Source organism: Morone saxatilis, unplaced genomic scaffold, assembly GCF_004916995.1.
Source record: "Morone saxatilis isolate NCDOM2014 unplaced genomic scaffold, NCSU_SB_2.0 Contig9, whole genome shotgun sequence".
Lineage (NCBI taxonomy): Eukaryota > Metazoa > Chordata > Actinopteri > Moronidae > Morone > Morone saxatilis.
In genome coordinates this window covers 5,019,563-5,036,060 of record NW_023340268.1, presented here as the reverse complement: position 1 = coordinate 5,036,060, position 16,498 = coordinate 5,019,563, and the positions used below count along the sequence as shown (strand labels likewise).

Genomic DNA, 16,498 nt, shown 5'->3' with positions numbered 1-16,498 from the left:
AATATGAAACATCTATACATTAAAAAACTTATTAGCAATGTCTTTCTTGTCAAAGTTAGAGAAAAGTGAACTGCTGACAGTTATTGAGTCATTTCTGAAATTAATTAATTAAATTAATTACATGTTGAATATTACCAGTGGTTCCCAACCGAGGGGGTCGCCAAAGCTTCAGAGAGCGTCGCAAGGGCTAAACTAAAAAAATACCCACATTAGGCCGATATCTCAGCATCTCGTTCACTTCTGTGAAGAAAAGTAAATTATCTATAGAACAATAATCAAGTGTCGAGGACAAGAAAACACTGAATTTGTCCAAAAAAAGCCTATTAAGTCTGTATGATTGTTAAAGATGATTAAAAAAATAAATGAAATACAGACAGAGAATTGTACATAAAGTTCCCTAAACAGGAAATAATCTGCTCAAAATTCATCCAAATCACTTGTTTTACACAAACTTCTTGCAGTAACTGAGTTCACTATTTGGGTTAATTGAAAAGTTTTTAATATAATATGAAATATTCATAAAATATGTCACTTAATCAGTTTAATAAATGATAGAAAAAGGTTGGGAACCAGTGGATTAAACCACCAAGTAAGTAATTCTTAGAGTATTTCTTGGTCTTTTTATATTTTGAAGATACCCATAATAAGAAAGTAAGGTAGGACAAGGATTACTTTTAAATAATTTTATAAAAAAAAGTAAAAAATAACTCAATCTCAACTCTCACAACTCAAGGGACACAAACACAAAACAAACGTTTACAACAAACATGAAATCAACAAGTTTTTTTCTTTCCTTCTTCATAAGTTTCTTTTTCTCCTTTAAACTTGAAAACACATCAGTGACCGATTTCACACCGGTGGTCTGTTGTGTGTTAGGCCACTCTTCAACATGCTCTTAGATTAGTTTAATGGAAATTAGAGTCCGCTTCACAGAAACGCCCTGAAAGGACCAGTTTGAAATAATTGTTTAACAGTACAAGTTTAAAAAAAATAAAATAAAAATGATTCAGGGCGTCTGTAAAACTCTGGTATAACATGGTTAACACTCTTTGCTGAATTTGCTGCTGTTTGGTGCAGCTGCTCCTTCACACGTTTTTCAGTTTAAAGCCTTAATTTACCCATAATTCAAAGCAGGATTAGTCCGTTAATATAGAATGTCTACCTGAAGTCTGTTAGTTTGATCTGAGCCCCAGTTTAGAGTCCGTCTTTGTGAAACGAGCCCCCTGAACTGAACTAACAGCTGCCTTGGAGACCTGCTGCAGACATTTTCTCATTGCAGCACCAAACAGGGAAAATCCTGAAAGCTGGTGGTAAAAAAAACATTCAATCTTCATCATGATTTTGCCAAAACGTGCAGATGACTATATGAAAAAGGTTTAAGGTTTAAGGTGCACGTTTAATGTTGTTCCTCAGAATTTTTGGTTCCACTTTACTTGCACAGTCCGCCTACAGATTAGAGTATATGTAAATAAAAAAACATCTTGATTCGACTGTTAATGAACGTCTATAAAGACAAATCATATATTATAACTATCTGTAGGACTTATCCAAATAATGCAATGCAGTTTGGCACCTAAATTAACTGGACTTCATCATTGTGAGTCCTCCTCATCAGGTATAAACGTTGAGTCATCTGCAGTCTGTTGGTCCACGCCTCGTCGGTATTCCCTCTGAAGCTCTTCAACAGTGAGGGTTCGAACAAGCATGGCCTCCATTGTGGCGCTGTCCAGAGGCGTGGAAGAGAACCACAGAGGGCTGTTGGGAACGCAAGAGCGATCCGGTTGAAGGTAGAACAAGTCGGTGCGCTGCTTTACCAACTCCGAGCTGGAGGGAAGGAGAGAAAACAGAAAATAAAGAAGAAAAAATATTATCTTCCAGGAGTTTTAAGTGACTTGCACAAACGGTCGTATAAAGTTAAATTTTAGACAAATTGACATTCATTTCTCCACAGCCCATCAGGTGCAGTAACAGTTTTACAGAACATTCATCTTCTAGAAAGTGATCGTTGCACGTACAATTAAGATCACTGTGCATGTATTTATCAACCATGCAGGGAGATGTAAGAATTTTGCTGGCAGAAATTAGACCAAACATCTGTTAACCAGCTTTAAAGGTGTACTCCAAACAGTCGAGTTTCAAACAAAATACACACCCATGTTTATGTAATCTGAGTGAGGGGCTAAAAACAAGATATTCCAGGACAACATAGATTATTTCCAGAATATTTGGTCATTTTAATCAATTTCCAGGTGTTTCCAAAATGAGTAGAAATCAGGAGCCGTAAACTGTTGTGCAGTAAAACTGTCTGAAGATAAAAGAGAAATTCAGCTTGTTCACTCTGACTGCCTGAGTAATATAAAAGTTCATCAGTAAGTTACAGTATATTGTGTGTTGTGTACTTAATGTGTTTATTGATTTCCTGGATGAACTCAGTTTGCTGTAATACAACTTTGACACTGATAATGTCCACAAAGTATTAATCTTAAAGCATAACATCATGGAGAGAAAAATAAAAAATAAATAAAAAGTCAAAGAAAAGAAAGAAATTAAAGCTACAAACCACTTAGAGAGGTAGAACTCGTAGAGTCTGACTGGACAGCGGAGAGGATTCTCTGTGTTCTCCATCATCTCCAGGATATCCTCTTTACTCTCATGTTTCTTACGCTTCTTAGCCGGGACGCCGTCTGCATCTGACACACACACACACACACAAACAAACGTGACAGAGATTTTTACACACTCTAAGAAGACGTTTAATGTATTTTTCTACCTTAAATCGACATTATTACAGTAAAATCAGGCGTCAGCTTTATTGGTACCTGACTCTGCGTCGTTTTTGGATATTGGACGGTAGAACCGCAGGAAGGCGGTCTTGGTGCCGTCCGGGTTGGTTTTGGTGCACTGTGTGACGTGGGCGAAGGACAGCTGGCGGTGCTGCTCCACCGCGGTGAAGGCGAAGAACTTTGCACGCAGAAGAAGAGCAGAGTGTTGAGGAGGACGATGGGGGAGTACGCCCCCAACTGTTTACAGTCCCACAGAAACTCCTCCTCCACACGGGAATGGATATAACCTACAGAGAGAGGCACCGGTTATAAATCTGATCGATCTGAGTGTTGATTGGAGACAGAAAGAAAAAGTGACTCACCGCTGGCTGTGGCGGAGGGTTTGAAAGCTTTCAGGATCTTGGTGAACCGAGTGGAGAACCTGCTGTAGATCAGGTCACTGAATATGTTCTCCATACGGCCGTTATCAAACAGGTACTACAGAGAAACAACAAAACAACAGTCAGAGTAAACACCAAGAACTGTGTGAAGAAGGTCATTAATGTATGAATTCTTTAGCAGAGGGAGATGAAATTAAGAAAAAACTACAACTCAAAGTTGCATTTACTGTTTTTTAATGTTAATATTTAGTTTCTTCCATCAACTGACTGCTGCATAATGTTGTAAACAAAAAAATAACAGAAAAGATGAATTCATAATTTATAAAAAAAAGTTAACTTAGGATCAGAAACAACATCACACCTCAATAAGACCTCTAATTACTTGTCAAGCAGCCTACTTTAAACCTCGTCAAAGCCACAATACGTTGTTTTGATTCTGGGTGTTTCCTGTGGACAAAAAGTATCTGTGTTTTCCACCTCAAATGTGTCCATTGAATTCAAAGGCGAAATTCAACCAAATCAGACGCGTTTCGTCGCTTCCTGACAAGAATAAATAGGAAATAGCCAAATTTCTTGCTTATGTAGGTCATATAGGTAATTAATTAAGTTCATAACCAGTTTAAACCACTCCTTTAGTATGTTGAACCCACTGTATCCCAGTTTCCTGCATATCAATACACTGATAGTGTCTATTACTCTTTATAAAATACTGTTAAAACATCCAGTTGGACTTATTAGCAAGTACACGTGCATGTATGTTACTATGAAGTGGAGTCATCTCACCTGTTGTATGCTGAGACAGAGGTAGAACAGGTAGTCTGGGGAGTACGGCTCTCCATCAGGTCCTTTCACCTCAGCAATGAAACGACAGAGGCCGTCGCTCAGCTTGGTCGCAGAGCAGCGAAGAACATCCTCGCTGAACGTCGCAGTGCGAGCTGATGGAGAGAGTGTTAGAGGATGTCAGCCATTTTCTATTTCTTTCACACAGCAGTGAAAGCCCGATGTCATCTGATTCCTCATGTTAAATCAAAGCTGCAACGGACTCATTTCTATTATTGACTTATCTGTTATATTAATCTTATAATTTGATCGATTATATTTTACATTTTTATAGCCTTTATTGGACGGATAAAATGTGAGGTCGTCCCAGAGATAAAAATAAAGTCAACAAATTGCTTGTTTTGTCTTCACACATGAGCTAGAGTCATGAATGATTTGTTTTTCCTTAATACATGTTAATTAACTGAATATTAAAATAATTGAGTTGCTAGATTACTCGTTCCACCACTAAATATAAGATTTTAAAATATGATTGTAGGATTTAGTGGCATCTGGTGGTGTAAGTTGCAGATTCACGCTCCCTCGTTTCACCCTTCCCTACATTGGTTCATATTAATGTGTTAATAGAGAATCATCTCATATCAGTTGCAAACACCTGAATCAAATCAAAATCAGGCTTTGTGATATTAGCAAATACTGTACCATTGTCCAGAGAATCAATATAAGTATTGTGATGAAACTGTTGACACACAGTATTTATGAATTACAACAATGACAAAGCTAAAATATAAGAAAAAGTGGCACAATTAAGTAAATTAAAACCGTATCACAAGACAAACAGCATCAATTCATTACATGTACTGACATTTTTTCACTGTATTATCATTTTTATTATCAAATACTGAAAAGAGTTTTACAAATTGCCCAACATCGGTTTAAAGCTGCATTTGTTAAGTGTTCTAGTTGTTAAAAACCAAGACTACTGAAAATCAAACTGTAAAAAAAGAATAAAGACAGAATAACATACATGAAACGAGGTCCAGGTCGGTATGTGATTCCCTCCACTGTATCCATCTCTTCCAGGCGTCAATCCCACACTGACTCTTCAGCTCCTGGTGCTTTCTAGACGTGGTCTTGGAAAAGTCTCTCTGAGATGTCTCCTTATCAGCTGCCTTGGAGCCCTGCTGCAGCCTACAACCCTTGGTTAGAAAAGACAAAGATTACACCACAGAAAGATGAAACCAAACTCACTTCCCAGGTGATTTGTTACCTTATTCTTGTTGTGGACTTTCCCCACAGTTTGTTGTAATAGTTGAGGGACCTGTGCAGGACTCGGTGAGCTCTCGGGATCCTCTCTCATCTCCAGAGGAGGTTGAAGTTCACTCGTCATGCCCACGTCTTTTTCTTGCGTGTGTGTTCGACTGGGCAACCCGAAGATGGTGTCAGACAAGAAGTCCTCCAGGTTGTTGAAAGTGGCCTCACGATCTACATCGAAGCTATCACTACTGTGCTCTGGAAATAATGAAGATAAGTTTGAATCAGTTTGAAGCTGCAGAGTTTATATGTTTATCTAGATCACGAGGAATTGTCACATTCACCTAAAAGTTTTAACATCTTTTTTACCTTTATTTAACCCTGCTCTGCGGCATCTAAATCTAAATTTTAATTTCAACAAAGTCCTGGTCACAATGATGTTACAGAAACTAACAATATTACAAATAGATGAGAAAACTGAATACTTTTAGTTCACAGGACTCTGTAAGTGGGTCCACTGTGGGTTAGAACAAGAACAAAAACCCTTTATCTATTTTATTTTTAGCAGTCATCTCACAGAGCAAATCTGTATTGGAAACTGTTAAAAACACGCTGTATATTTAGGTGTAGATGAAGAAGAAACCACCACATTCATTTGAGCAGAGAAGCGCTCAATGGCAACCAATATAGAGTAAATAAAGATCAACAGTTTCCATAATCAGCTCTCCTGATGCAGCCGTTAACAGTATCATCACTTCACTTCACAATCATCAAGTGTCTCACCCTGTGGAGTGTGAATTTCCTCTTTTGTCTCGTCGTTCTCATCTTGCGTTTCCTTTATCTCAGACTTGAAGTTGAACTCTTCACCGAAGGAGACGGGCTGGATACTCTCCTTCACGGGTTCCACTGTTTGGTCAGGGTCGTCCAGTGTCGCAGGGAGAAACACGGGAACAGGAAGCTGCGGCAGGGACAGTTTGTGAAAGTCTGTAAAATCTGTGATAGTGGCACCTGGAGGCTGTGCTGCTTAATCCCAACCAGACCAACCTGCATTGGTGGTTTAATATTTAATGGATAAAGTGACAGGAACCAAAGGGGGGTGGACTGACTGAATTACTTGTGGCAGAGATTCCTGGCTGGACGCCTGATATTTTATCTCTTTAAAACAAAGATTTTGTGTTTTTAAAAAAAAAGGTGTTCCATAATACCGGTAAGGGAAGGCCCACAGGCTTTGGTGTGTACTGGCTGTACATGCCCATAGGCACAGGAAGGTATACCGGCACCGGGAGAGGCAGGACTACCACTTTGGGTTCGAAGTTGTCTGCACACAACAGAAAAAAGACAACAACATCAAAGATTTTAATTCTGATCAGATGATCACCGAGCATTTAAAAAGAGTCCTGGAAGTTTTTTTTTTTTTTACCAGTCTGTGCTTCTGCGTCGACAGTCTGTGTTGTACAGGAGACGCCTTTGTTATGGACCAACGGTGTGCAGAGCATGGACTTGTTCTTCAGTTCCTTGGGGACTGTTTGAACACTGGCCTGAAGACAGACAGACAAATAATGATAATACTGCATGGCCTCTTATGGATAACTATGTGGAGGATGAGGAGTAAACTTACATGTCCAACCACCTTCGTCTGAATGTCACAGACAGACACTGTGGAGAAATCTGAGTCAGTATATGAAGCATCTTAATTTCCTACAATTAATAGTTATTTAAGTGAGTAATTCCCACAGGAGGACGTTCTGGGTAATTAACATAATGTCTGTGTGAGTGTGTACCGTGCTGTGCAGAGCTAGCAGAGGCATCGGGTTGCCTAGCCAAAGCGCCAGCAAGCGAGATGACGTTAGCGATGACGGGGGAGGACTCCACTGTGCCTGCAGATTTGGGAGGTGAAGAGACTGTTTCTGGGAAACAAAGAGGGGCTGTTAGTAATTGAGCTCATAATATAAAAAAGTAAATAACAAAAGTCAGACTAGAGGTCCTTGGGAAGCACCGATCTCTTAAAAACCTAACAACTGGACTCAAAGCAGATCTTGGGTCCACCTCAGGTCTGGATCACATCTAACTTTAACTGCTGAAGGTCTGTGTAAAAACCCACTGACCAAAGAGCCAATATGTAATGTTTCTACCTCAAAACAACAGCTTCACTATCATTTGTGATGCTGCACTGAGTTTTCATGGGGTGAATGCTGCCTCTGTCATTCTCTGCTGCAGTTTCAGTGAAGCAGAGCGGTGGTCTAGGTGAGGGGGGAATTGCTGGTGTTGTGCCAGAACAACAATAACAACAATAACACACACCTTTATTGACCATCTGGACCTTTTTGTTGCAGAAATGTAGAAGACATTTGAGGTCACAGAAGTGTTTGACCTCTCCCAGCATGGGAAGACTCTGCCTCAGTTTCCCTTCGCGACCGCAGGTGTCACACTTGGCAAGCTGAGAGAAAACAGAAGAGAGCAAGATTTTTTTTCATTATCTGTCCATCTGCTGATTATTGTGAACTCAAGGATGTAAGAAGGCTGAGAAAACCAGCAAATGTTCACGTTTAAGAAGATGAAAGCTGTTCATTTTTATAATATTTTGCTTTAAAAATTTAATAAAGATAAAAATAACAACACGAGTCAAATGCGAACATTCAAACAGACAGAATCCATCCAAAAACAGATATATAGAGCTCCTAGAAAAACTCTAAATAGTGCAAGAAAGCTAAAAGAATACAATCCTTGGAGGACTGTGTAACAATCAATAAGTGGAATAATTTGTAATACTTTAATTTTACAGAAGGATTTACAAGATCCAATCTGAACAATACATTATCCACCTACAGTTTAAATACTACATTATCTACAATAGGCAGGTAATCTGTGCAATGGCTGAACTTCCCCCGTCTACTTACATGGCAGAAGAGCATGTTGTAATTTGAGTTGCATTCTTCAGAGCAGAACTCTTCTTCAGCGCCTTTATACTGAGCTGTCACCACCGTCTTAGAGGTGGAGAGGCAGTAAGCACACAAGTGACAGTATTTTCCCCATTTCTCTTCCAGCTCATGGCAAAAGAGCATTATGCAGCCTGGGAGGAAAGAAAGAAGGAGGAGTTTTTAATCCTGCTTTTATTTATGTATTTATGTCCGTCTGTGTGTGTCTTCTTACCGTCGCTGCAGAAGTAGCAGTCTTTGTCGTTGACCCTTTTGACGTCTCTGATGATCCTTTCATTCTTGCAATATTCACACTTGCCCATGATGTTGTTGACCCTCTTAAACTCTTGAGAACAGGCCTGACTACACACAAAGTTCATTTTGCCCTGTAGACAAAAGACACACGGTCAATCTTATATTCACAAATACGTCCAAGTGTATGTTGCCGTTTCTAACCTATCACAGTGAGAGCTTTAACAACTGGTACGGTTCAACGCTGTCAATGTTAGATTCACTGGTTTCAGTTGGATTTTTAAGATTCACTCGATGGCACTTCCACAATAGTAGGGAAACAAAAAGTACAGACCTTCCCTGTTAGTTTAAAAATCTGCTTCTTTAAATGTTACTATCAAAACCTGGTAGCTTCATGCTTGAGTTGTCCTATCTTAAAAAAACAGACCCAACAAACCTTTTTCTGGACAACTTTCGGTGTCGTTTTTAAAATGCGTCGACACTGTGCACATGGTAGTTTCTCCGGTGGTTTGAGGAAATCACATTGGGTTTGGTCGGAGGCTGTTGTTGGGCTGGTGGCAGCGTTCTGCGTCTCATGTAACACAAAAGATAAAAAGGTTTTAAACTTTCAAATATGGTATCTGTATCGAGTACGACAAAGTAAACTAAAATCTACAACAGAGAAACATGGCAGCCAGTACAACAGTATGGATGGTCTTTGGGCAACAGTAGAAACATGGCATTTCAACATGGCAGACTCCATGAAAGGCTTCAAATACAGATCTCAAATATATAATTTCACTACCTGACTGCAGCTATTTTTACCATTACCGATTTATTAATCATAGAATAGAGCTTTGAACACTGTATGAGCTGTATTACCTTAAAAGCCATGGCACAGGTTAAAGTACAAAAGTTTCTGATGGAGGCATCCGACATGGCGAGGTGGCAGGCTGGCAGTGTAGTTTTACCACAGTTGTCACAATTCAACGGAATGCCTGTTGAGAAAAAGAGGTTTTATGATTATTATCTTTAGTTTCAATGGTGCATTATTGACAGACAGAGAAGGATAAAGAGCAGTTGTATTGTCAGTCCAGTACCTGACGCACTGACAGCCTGGATCTTTGCCGCCATCACACAACTGTTGGTACAGAAGAGCTCTACCACGTCCTTGCTGTTTTTGTTTTCAACCATATCCGACATTAAATGGGGCGTGGAGCACATGGCACACGGCTGCGGCGCTTTGATTTTCTGAAAAGTTGTAAAAACAGCAGCATTTTTACAGCGTTTAGGGCTGAAAGAAACAGGGGGAGATTAAACTAAAGCAGTGAAGAATATATGAATGATTTTACAAAGACAATATACTTTATTACCCATTTTTTTTAGTGGAACCATTGGATGCATCATGAATAGAGGGTGTTGCATATGATACGCCCACTTCCCAAAGAAAAGCTGATATTTTTTGGTTCCAACTGGACTCTTTAAGTTGTCAGGTTTCGACCCCGATTTATTTTTGGCCAAAATGCTCCAAACGGTTCAAAACTAGGTCCTTGAACCAGAAGGGAGCCGGTTCATGAGCCCTTTAGCTCGCAGATTAGTTCTATTGAACTGGAAACACAACAACTCAAACTGGAAACACTCAGATTCATCTTGTGAGGTACCTCTGAGAAATTCCATAAAAACTTGGCAACCTTTCACTATGTAGAGACCAGGCAATAAATATGCTCTCAACTACAATAACTAGGCTTTTATGGGGGATTGTCAATTACGATGTAAAGCAGCTTTGAACCTAGGTGAATGTCTACACTGTATATGTACTGTACTGTATCTTTATTGTTTTTTTATCTGTGTAATATTTTATATAATTTGTATACAAAATAACTGAAATGCCAATAAACAGCACTAAAAAACTAAGTAATAATAATTGTTTCATTTCCATTAAAAATAACTGAACTAGACATTCCTACCAGCCTTTAAAATTACTTGCATAGCTTTGCAAAAAAGATCTTCTTAAAACATATTTGTTGATATTTGACATGATCGTATTACCTGTTTGAACTGGACCAGACACTCTGCACTGCACAGTTTTATGCTGCCATTTTCCATCTTGAGCACGACAGGCGTGTTGCAGTTGGAGCGACAGTTCTCACAGACAGACAGGTTGTTCATGTTGCAGAAGCGGAAAAAACAGGGATCACTGCAAATCTTGTGGACGACGTCCTGCTGTAGGATCTCGTGTTTGATCTGCAAGAGGATAAACAAACATCTTCAGTTCATATAAACGTGGATAACAAAAGGGCTGTGAGCTGAAATATTTATATCTGAGATCGCTCTTATAACAGGCAGTGTCTTCATTATTACAATAAATAAAAATAGACAAAATAGAGTTTTCTTTGTCTCTTACAACACAATATCTGCTGCACATGCTGCATTGTGACTGTGACGCGACTGGCACGATGGATATTCTGGTGGACATGATTTTCTTGTAGTTGAAAGAGGACAAGCAGGTCTGGCTGCAGAAATCCTTCATCGTCTCCTCATTATCCACCGGGGCCTGGAGGACATCCTTAGGCTGCGTTATCGCCCTGAGAGAACAAAGGAAGGAAAGTGTGTTGATACAGCTGAGGGGAGTGTAGCTGAAATATATTTAAATATCAGTCATTTAAACCACTATGTGACTCACTGGAGGCAGAAGTGGCAGGTCTTCTTAGCTTGTTTCGTTTGGTAGAATTTCAAAAGGCAAGGAGTGGAGCAGAAGATGTTCGAGTGGGCTTTCCTCTGATAAACAGTCTCTCCGTCCATCAGGACCTTTTTGCAGTTGGAGCAAGACGCAGGCAAATCCCTGTGGGTGAGAGTGGGCGCCGTGGACGCGGAGTCTCCCGTCAACGAGAAGACTGAACCAATCTTCAAGTCCTCCTGTCAAAAACAGAAAGACGACGCACAATGATGTCAGTGGACTATAGCAACATCTCCTACGATACTATTCATATTAATATTAAATCATTGTTTAAAGCAGAATATTGGAAATAATGCAATAACTTTATGTATTTATCATTTATTTATTAATACCCAAATAAATGTATCAATCAGAGTTTTCTGTTTTTTTTAAAGAACATGTGTAATAATGTCTTTATTATTATTATCATGATCTATAATTTATTAATCTACTTATTTTCTTAAATATAATATTGATTGACCTTTTAGGTTGTTGGGCCTGATGTTCTGGTTATATGGGTTTGACACACATTTCTAGAATATTTAAATGAATAATTACTTAATAAATAGTTAAATTAAATACTTAAATGCAGCAAAATGTAGTTTTTGGAACCCAATTAAAAACAGAAATGGCTTTATAAGTATGAATATTTGCTTTGACTAACTACAACAAAAATACTGTTTACATATTAATACATACAAGTACAGAACCCTTACAAACTTTTAATTACATAAAGGAAACATTTTCAATGCTGAACCTTTAATGTAATGAATGTTTTCTCTCTGTCTTATGTGACATATACATAAATGTATGTTCATGTGTCGTACCTTTTTTATCACATTAGGCTCGTCCTTGATGTCCTCTGTGGATATGGAGGGTGAGACACTCGGTTTGTACTCTTCATCAATGGGCTCTTGTTTTATCTTGAGAGGTGAAGAGAGAGTGACAGATGAGCCGTGTAACATTTACAAGAGAAGACAACACTTCACAGGCGGCACAGACTGTGAAAATCTGATGTTTTCACATCACATATGAGGAAGAAAGGCATTAAAAGGTGAGGTAAAAAAAAGAGACTCATGTAAGCTGAAAACTAAACTAAAGAGGGGAAACAGAAAAGAATATATTGAGTAGTTGTTTAATTTTATTTCTTACTAAAAGGCTACATGCCTGATGTTTTTAGTAATGTTCAAATGTTTATAATAGAGGAGTGTATGTTGAAGTACCGTAAAAGTAAAATAATAGCCGGGGGGTTTATTTCCTTAAATCACTGAATCCATCCGGCCTTTATTGGGGACAGGTGTTTAATTCCTTTAGCACGAAACTCTTGCTCAGCAAAGATGAAAATACTGTCAAATTGTGCTGCTTCTCCTGAGTTTTGTTGACAACTAACAGCTTGAAATTCAGATTGTACTTTTTTCGGCCATGACACTCTTTTTACAGCAGGAAGAACTTCTATAAAATCCAGACCAGGCCTCTAATTGAGACCTGGGTTTATTTTTCAAAACGTGTAGCCACACCAGGCTAGCAAAGAAGACCTGCGTCTATTTGGGACCCTGCTTTTTTAGTTTTACGGTACATCAGATTTATTGCTTGTGGACTCCCACTGTGATTGGTATCGACTACTAAACTTCTGGTATGGTGACGTCCCTAATAGACACACTGCAACTCCAGAAAATAAATACTCTCCACCAAACTGGTCATCTTGCTAAACTTTGCATCACATCCAAATGTACAAACCATCTCCATGCTGTGTCTGGTCAAGTCATGCCCTGAATCAATGTATTAGCATTATTACGAAAGACAGTATAAATAATACTCACACAGTCCAGATTCAGTAGCGACGGCTTCACTTCTTTAATGTCATTCTTATCAAATGACGGGCTGTTCCTTCCTATAAAGATAGAAGATGGTAAAAAGGAGATAAATTCTGGTCTGCATAAAGATATTTTCCATAGCTGGAGACTCATTTTCAGGACTAGTATAGATGGGACAAACTGTGAATGCTAATAGATATTAGATATGCACAGATTAGCTCTAAAGGCCATTACACACCAAGTCTATTTTTCATCTGAAATTTAAAAATAAATACGATCTTATGTTCTCCAAAACTTTCATCCATCATTAAAGTTTTCAGAACAGGTTATATTTTTGTTTCAGCACACAGAGAGAAAGACTGGCAGCTCAGCTTGTTGTCATTATCCATAGAAGGAGTTTCTGGTTTTAGTGATAGTCTCTGAAGAATATTACTATTATATTATTATGCATATTACAATGCAGACAAATGCAACCTATTCTTTGTCTTGTGTTTATAAACTGCCGTCAAAGATCATATATTGTTCTATAATTTGGTGCAAAAAGTACTTGAACAACACAAATAAAGGTAGTGAAGATGTGACAGAAGAGAAGAAATACTGTTTTTAAAATAAAAATGACTGAAGTACCTGAAACCGTAGAAGATTGAGCTTTGTGTACCATCATACATCTGTTGCTACAGAAGAAGTCCAGCCAGCCCTCATCATTTTTACTTTCAACCATGTCTGAGATCTGATGGGACGTCTGGCACATCGGGCACAGCTGAGGCGTCTCAATCTTCTGCAGGAAAAAAACAGTAGAGAAACAATTTGTTGATCAACATCAACACCAACATGATATTTGATTTAGAAATTTTGCTCATCAGGCAGGTTCAGACAGTGAGACTTCAAATGGTGTTTGAACCTGTTAACTTTCAATGTTAAACAAACCAATTCACTTCTGTTGCAGTGCTGCTCTTTGAATCACTCAAAAGGGAAACTGTTTGTATAAGTTGTCTAATGTCTTAAGTTTCCTCTTAACACCAAAATAATTATTTAAAACATAGAAGTGTCTGTTTTTCTGTGCGTTTTAATATCCAAATATCCACATGACAACCTGCTGCTTGTTGCACGAAGGTAATAAAATAAATAAAAACTTTGTATTTATAGTGTATTAATACTCAGTAATAATATATCATCTTCAGTACTGTATAATAACCAGATTATTCAGTGTTAATGTGGAGGTTATCCCGACACCAGTTCCTTAATATTTACTGTCCCGCTCAGATGAAGTGACCGTTATTGGGATGATTTCTGCACCTGTTTGAGTTTGACCAAACATTCTTCACTGCAGATGGTTTTACTGCCGTCGTCCATCTTCAGCGTGAGCCGACTGTCGGAGCAGATGGAGCCACAGACCTCACAGGTAAACCCAGGCAGGTCGTTGACTTTGTTGTAGTTGATGGAGCAGGCGGACTGAGGCAGTCGTTGCATCGAGCCATCCGGGTTTAGCTTGAATTTGCACTGAGGATGACAAAGGAGCACGTTTATGTTACTGCAAAATAAATACTGTTTTATCTATTTAATACCATGTATTAACAACAGATGGCGTCAGACACCACAACAGTTAGACATATGTAAATGAACACCTGTAGACTATAGAAAGGATATGTGGATGTTTGTGTATGTGATTATATGAGCCTCACTGTTGAACTGGGTGACATGTTTTGCTCTTTATAACTCTAAACTGTATTTTGAGTCACTGTCGCTAGTTGAAATGACTTAAAATAGTTCCCAATAAAGACAGTATTTATGGTTGTTTGAGTAACGTTTGCCAAAGACTACAGTGCCAACCGTTATAGGAAATGATAACCTTTTTTTAAACTGTATATTTATTTGGAGTGCAACAGACAGAGTAGAGAAATCACAAAGTAAACTGACGACCTCCGACTGATAAACTGTACAACGATGTTTGTGTAAACAATACATTCTGGATGAAGTTTTAGCCAGATTTATTATCACTAAATGAGTTTTCTAACCTTTTTCAGGAGATTTTTTTGCAATTCTCTGTCTTATTATTATGGTTTGTCTTTATAGGTTTTTATTTATTATTCTTCTCCCCTGACATTTGATCCATCGTTGTTATTAGCTCCTTTGGTTGTTTTTAATTTTCTAATGGAGAACGAAGCTGTTAAAGTGAAGGCTCTGAATATATGTTATGATTCAGGTCTTCAAAGCTTAGATCTTAAATAATAATCTAAACTTTAAAAATAACAATTTAATTTAATTCACTGAAATGAACAAAATGCTGAGCTAAAGGTCTACTGTGTACATTTTAACACGACCCTCCAAGAAGCTCTGGCGACCCACCAAGTTGAGAACCAATGTCATAAAACATCAACATACGACTGCACCATCCCAATGCAATCACAATGTAATATATTAAAAATCACTGGGCAATGATGTTATGAGAAGTCTTGAAAACAATTTAATAAAAGTTTTTTTCCTTACAGAGCAAAATTTGGTGCACATCCGGCACTCTGGTGGAGGTGGGGGTTTCGGTGCAGCCAAGTTCCTCTTGGAGTTGACAGAAGAGAGGCAGGCGTCGCTGCACAACTCCTTCATAGTTCCTGAATCATCCACCGGAGCCAGGATGATGTTGTGAGGCCGCAAGATCACCCTGGAGGAAGGAGATCAAGATGAGATTCTCTCAGTGTAAAAAACAAACTCTCTGGGTCATTAAATCTCCCAATATACAACTAACTGTCTAAAAATATGCCACAAACACAACCAGCTTGATCATAATGCTTGTTTTGGGGAGAAGAAACAGCAACTAATGATAATTTTTCATTATCTGTTAATCTGGTGATTAATGTCTTGGCTTGTTGTCCGATCAGCAAAACAAAGCCTTAAGATTTTTAGTTTATCATCTGAGGAACTGGAACAAGAGCACATTTCTTTGGGTTTTTGGCTTTAAAAAGGTCTTAAACTTTTGGACTAATTCACATGATTCACTCATAACTCAATCTCTCTCTCTCTCTAATAAAAGTACACACACATAAATAAAAGATATATACAAGATGGAAAAGCATGAATAAAAATATCCTGCACTTACTGAAAGCAGTTGTAGCACTTTTTGGTGGCCAGTTTGACGTGAGGATGTTTTTCAGAGAGACAAGAGGCTGAACAAAAAACCTCTCGTGACTTCTTCAACTTGACCAGAGTCTCTCCCCTCTGCAGTTCCTTTCCACAGTGGCAACAGACAACGCACTCTTTTGCGAAGGTGAATGTCGGCGTTTCTGATTTAGCAGCTGTATTGTTTGCGACACTACCGTCCTCCTGCGGGATGATGGACAGTTACGGTGACTTTACATATCACAACAAACTGCTGTCTCGCTTTACTGTATGAAATATACTCACTGTATTCCCTGTTTGTTTCGATTGTTTGCCTCTTTTCCTCTTCAACAGAGCTGCGTTTTTCTTTTCTAAAGGATGAAAACAAAGACTGATCATTAGGTTCATTCAGAGGTGTAGTGGTGCCTGGAGAAGTAAGTGTACTCTTAAATGATTCCCCAATTTTTTTTAAGTGAGCTGTCCAGTAAAGGATAAACAACACCCCTTTGTTATAGTAACTCTCGATTAAAATCAG

At 38.5% G+C, this 16,498-nt stretch overlaps 1 protein-coding gene across 1 annotated transcript in view; it reads right to left on the bottom strand.

Annotated features, from left to right (window-relative positions):
- Positions 1-545: 545 nt before the first annotated feature.
- Positions 546-16,498, bottom strand: part of LOC118342390 — a gene marked incomplete at its 3' end in the record, with an annotated part of 40,539 nt that continues 24,586 nt past the window's right edge. The window contains 29 exon segments of the mRNA XM_035680904.1: positions 546-1,824; positions 2,561-2,690; positions 2,820-2,970; positions 2,973-3,070; positions 3,146-3,260; positions 3,947-4,098; positions 4,971-5,142; positions 5,214-5,455; positions 5,981-6,155; positions 6,403-6,515; positions 6,618-6,735; positions 6,816-6,853; positions 6,979-7,104; positions 7,499-7,634; positions 8,095-8,267; positions 8,348-8,498; positions 8,801-8,935; positions 9,226-9,341; positions 9,444-9,594; positions 10,393-10,587; positions 10,748-10,928; positions 11,027-11,259; positions 11,887-11,982; positions 12,880-12,950; positions 13,501-13,651; positions 14,170-14,373; positions 15,361-15,529; positions 15,965-16,188; positions 16,270-16,334. Of these exon segments, the coding sequence (XP_035536797.1) occupies positions 1,593-1,824; positions 2,561-2,690; positions 2,820-2,970; positions 2,973-3,070; positions 3,146-3,260; positions 3,947-4,098; positions 4,971-5,142; positions 5,214-5,455; positions 5,981-6,155; positions 6,403-6,515; positions 6,618-6,735; positions 6,816-6,853; positions 6,979-7,104; positions 7,499-7,634; positions 8,095-8,267; positions 8,348-8,498; positions 8,801-8,935; positions 9,226-9,341; positions 9,444-9,594; positions 10,393-10,587; positions 10,748-10,928; positions 11,027-11,259; positions 11,887-11,982; positions 12,880-12,950; positions 13,501-13,651; positions 14,170-14,373; positions 15,361-15,529; positions 15,965-16,188; positions 16,270-16,334 (4,313 nt within the window).